General features: G+C 35.7%; 1 protein-coding gene across 4 annotated transcripts in view; it reads right to left on the bottom strand.

Annotated features, from left to right (window-relative positions):
- Window positions 1–1,102, bottom strand: part of LOC106934785 (mitogen-activated protein kinase kinase kinase 7) — a 47,271-nt gene extending 46,169 nt beyond the window's left edge. The window contains exons 1-3 of one of the 4 annotated variants that reach the window (XM_015014901.1): window positions 802–1,102; window positions 229–348; window positions 32–142 (exon numbers count right to left, since the gene is read on the bottom strand). In XM_015014901.1, the coding sequence (XP_014870387.1) occupies window positions 32–142; window positions 229–321 (204 nt within the window). In that variant the 5' untranslated portion in view covers window positions 322–348; window positions 802–1,102. The remainder of the gene's footprint in view (window positions 1–31; window positions 143–228; window positions 349–801) is intronic. The other 3 variants (XM_015014900.1, XM_015014902.1, XM_015014903.1) reach the window with 3 other exon arrangements.
- Between the last annotated feature and the right edge of the window lie 3,832 nt (window positions 1,103–4,934).

Raw genomic sequence — 4,934 nt, 5'->3', positions numbered from 1 at the left:
GTAAACAGTACTTTATTGTCAAGGTACGTACCTCAACAATAAATGCCTTCCTCTCTGATTCACTCTCAATTGTCTTTATTGCAACATCTTTGCCTTTCCACTTGGCTTTGCAGACAACTCCAAAAGCTCCTCTTCCCACCACCTACACAGGTAACAAATATAATAGCATTCAAGATCATAAGTAATTACCATACTGTGCAAGTTTCATACTCTATTGGTGCAACCCACCTCTTCAACTTCAATATCCTCATAGTTTATTTCTTCAAACGGATATCCAGGTGGTGTTTCCAGCATGTCAGAGGGCGGCAACGTTTGAGACATTACTAGCTATAATAAGCTAGTAACTTACTGAAAAAAGAGACATTTGTAAGATATGAAACAATAACAACTCGTAATTACCATTACTTACAAAATTCAACAGAATATATAGCTGAATTAATGTGAACACGGACAAAAAAAGTGGCAATTTTATGATTGTAAAGTTATTACCAAAGAGCATGTCTAATTCACTGAATAAATTGGTGAACAGTGTTTCTAATGTTCTGTTGCAAGTTGTCAAAACGGCATAACCACAGCCTTCTCCCAGCTGGCTACTCAGCACGGGTAACAGCAACAACCATTTAAAAACCGCCCAATTACAGACCAAGAACAACTTTGGCTTTTTTGTCGGTAAATTAGACAATGCATCTTATAATATCAAAGCAGAGCGGAACGAACTACGACTTTGCATCCGACACACTACAGAACCAAGTGAAACGGGTTATTCTAGAAAGGCCTAGAGCTTAATGCTAGCCATCTTACGTTAGCCTTGTAGCCTGATAGCTGCTGTTAGCTACGGGGACTTGAACAATCCTACCCTTCGTCGTAGATGTGTCAGTAGTGCCAAGACGTAGACATAGGGATGTTATCCACTACTCCTGTTCTGGAAGCCGAAGGATAAAGTCCATCTTTAGAAAAAGCTTCTCCCCGTCCACTGGACACCCAAACATAACTTCTTCTCAACTCGTCAAGCTGTCTTGCTCGATATTATTCTTCGCTGATACTTAGCAGCTCCATCAGGAAGTGTGTGCACACTACAATTCGGTCCCCTGAGCACTAAAAAACACGCTGACATTTTTTTATTCTCTTTCTGAAAATTACAGCACCGCCTATAATAATAATAACAATAATAATAATAATAATAATAATAATAATAATAATAATAATAATAATAATAATAATAATCCCAAGCTATTTCAAAGAAAAACATTTTTAAACAGCAGCATTATTAAACTTAGCAAACAGCTTTAGTTTTCGTAAGAAACTAAACTAATCATATTTTAAAATGGTTGTAGAAAATTACTTTTTAAATTCCTTCGGCACTATGCCTCCCAATTATCTTTACTCAGATAATATAACATTACTTAGAAGGTCAAATTCAATTCAATTGAATTTAAAAACTGCTTTATTAATCCCAAAAGGAAATTAAACGTTGTAACTTATTTTTCTTTTTTTGAGGACGCCTTTGCACAATGATCACAATAAGGTTTGATTTAACACTGTTTCTTTTGAAATCTGCAATCACCTCTTTTGTTTGTTTGCATTCAAGATAAGATTTTTGTTTCCACACCACAAAATGGTGTACCAGCTCTCGTACTGACCTTCTTGTCTACCTCTGATCCACTTGCAGTTAAATGTTTCTGTAGATGAACTCTCTGCTGGAGAATTCATCCGCAGAAAAAGATATAGTGAAAAGGAATGGTGAGAACAGTCCTCAGTGGTGCTCCTGTGGTCTTGACCACCTTCACTGTAAAATCTAATTAGTTCACCTTACTTAACAATATTATGCAAACTAATTGCCTCAAAAAATGCAGCAAAGTAAGCTTAAGATTAGTAAGTAAACCTAATTTATTTTAAATAAGCAGTACTAAATCAAGTAGTACAACTAACGGGAAAAAAAATTAAGTTCATATAACTCAAATTAAACAAACCATTTTTTTTTTTGATTGAGTCATTGGCTTTTCTCTTTTTTTCTTTAAATTAAGGTTTTATTGGCTCTTGGGCCTTTATTTAAAAGTGGTCAGACAGAAAGGAGGGAAATGACAGAGAAGAAAGACATGCGTCACCAGACCGGGACTCAAACCTGGTTAACTGCATCAAATATTTGAAAAACACAATATAGAAAATAAATATTCTGTCTGATAAAATATACAATAAAGATGAATTCACTCTCACTCTCAACCATCCCTGGCGAAGGTTGAGAGTGAGAGTGATGGTTTGCAGGTGTCACTTGTGTGTCAGATTTATAGGAATACCGAAACACAAAACAAAGGTTTCCAATTGGGACATTTGCATGTAGAAAAAAATGCAATTAACAACAACAACAACAACAACAAAAAGCATTTAGCCCAGCTTAAGTTAAAATAATACATGGAGACTTGTTCTGATCTTCTGCTGTGTGAATGCATTCCTGTTCATAATAACGTCGGGATTAGTCTTTCCTTGAGTCAGATGAGACAAATTGGTGGTTCTAGAATAGAAAAACAAAACATCAGGTAAAGTATTTGTACATGTAGTATTGAGTCAAAGTACTTTCCAATGCAGGAAAAAAAAATCACAATTATCACAAACTTACTTTTTATAAATTAATCCATATACAGCGGTAAGTTGAAGAACCACATATTCCAAGAAACTTAGTAAAAGTGAGTGTTGATAGCAAATTGATGAAAACTTATTTAAATTAACTTACTGTATTCTATTAAATACCATTTTGAATTTAATAAAATCAGTCTCACAAACTGTGGTCTGTTTGTCAGGTAGTCATAGATCCAGGCAGTTGTTGAGGCCTCCACCACTGAAACCATTGGGCACTCTTTCAATGGTGTCCTCTTTCTGGTAAAAGCTCCTGGTCTTTTACCAGCTGCTTAAAGACAAAGGCATTAGTCTCACATTAGAAATGTGAGACTAATGCTGGTTAGCTCTGATTTTATTTATTTCAATCACATTCTGGAATCTGATGTTCCACTGTGAGTAAAGCTGGGACCCCAGATTACTCCTACAAGAGGAGGAGATGCTCAGCATCTGCCTAATTGGTCTGGTATATTGCAAACGCAGACAGAAAACTACCCATGTTGATGAAAAGTTTCCATGAAATTAAGTTTCAGAGAAAAAAAACTTTTCAGGAACATGTTATATGTGAATGTTTTCAGGGTCATATTTTGAGAATCCATCCCTGCTCTCCCACTGCAGGATTCAAGTCTAAATGAGACAAAAGTATGTAGAATCTAGCCTGAAAATGACTCACATACTGTTTGGAGTTAAAGGTAGAGCTTTTTTAGCTTTTGCAATTCTGTGACATTTGATTATTTAAAAAAAAAAGTGGAGTAAAAAATAAAAATAAAAAAATAAACACTCCCCCTTTTTCTGAAAAGGGGGAATAATTTACCTTTGGTTAATTATTGTAATTAATCAGCTAATTACAATAATTATTCCGTTATTAATGTCAGATAGCCTATTTATACATTCAGTATTCTGTTGAGATACTGAATATGAAGAAATTATCAGTCTGTGTCAAAATTTACCCAGACCTACCATGAAGGTATCAAATATGAACAGTGTGTTAGGGTTGAAGTGCAACAACTGCATCAAATACTTTGTTGTACTTTCACATTTTGCTCATTGCTCTCTATGTAGGATGACTTGTATTAAACCACTGGAGCATCTTTAAACCACTTTTACTACAACTTGTGAGTTAGCGTTTCAACACTCATTTCCTCTCTCAAACCCCTCCAAGCTGCTGATACACTTATGTAACAGCAACGTTACATTTATGGGGTTGGGGTGGTTGCTTCATAAACATAGCAGTTGATGAATGTTAATTACATGCTCCTCACAAAGGAAGTAATAAAGCAAGTTCCCAATGGAGGTTTTCCAAACCACTAGGCAAGCACAACTCATACTAATGAGCATGAACTAATTTGTTGTGATATTGAACAGAGGGTTGTTAATAGCAAGAGCCATCCCTCTCTCATGGAATAATTATTCTAATCGCTCATTTCAGAGGTGATTAAAATACTTTCACCTGGCAGCTTTTTTGTGACTACCTGCACTGCCCTGTGGTTGAGACTGGTGGTCAAAAAGACAATACATACTGCCAGAAACCTGAACATTAGACCATATGGACCGCTCTCTTTCAGGTAGTTTCACCTTTTGTTGTGAGGAAACTCTCTTAACCACATTTTAACTGAACTGGAGAAGGTAAGGCAGCTACATGCAGCTGTCACTGAATCTGCAAAATGAAAATGAAGAGACCTGAATGACATAGAATTGTCCTGATTACCACAACAATGAAGCAGATCATCTCAACACCGATAAGCTTATTCTAGCAAAAATACATTTTGTAATGTAAAGAGGTAGATTTCATGGCATGCTTTGTTACTGGTGGATAAACCCAGAATGTGAACTGAACAAGCATTCAGTTTTTTCTGAAAAAGCCTTCTAAAGGCATTTAGATAGAGCTTTTCAATAATGGTTTTTAACTTTAATCTTCCATTAGTCCTACAGTTGGATTAAATGCTTTTAATCCATTATTGCATGTGATATAAAACATACTGAATGCAAAAAAGATGTAGAGTGCATACACATAATTTGTTTGTTTTTGAGTTAGTTCAATTTAGTTAGCTTAGTTCAATCCAGCATCTGGTATGGGAGTCTGTCCATGCGACATGTTTTGGTTAGGAAATGTTTTTCTGTACTACTTTTTAAAAATTCCTCCAAATATCTCAGCTTGTGAGTTTTGACCCCCTTTAGCAGGCACATGCAGAGGGGGGTTCTGGGGCTCCTTGAGCACCTGCCCCTTTTGCTCCTTGTTCCAAAGTGCCCCCCCTTTTTTTTTTTTATTTCTTTAGCCCTCTTTTGACTCATAATAACATTTACTAAAATTATTTGTTTTTGTT

This window comes from Poecilia latipinna, unplaced genomic scaffold (assembly GCF_001443285.1).
Source record: "Poecilia latipinna isolate Pla-1442-1.1 unplaced genomic scaffold, P_latipinna-1.0 Scaffold1858, whole genome shotgun sequence".
Classification (NCBI taxonomy): Eukaryota; Metazoa; Chordata; class Actinopteri; order Cyprinodontiformes; family Poeciliidae; genus Poecilia; species Poecilia latipinna.
This window is presented reverse-complemented; position numbering and strand designations above follow the sequence as displayed.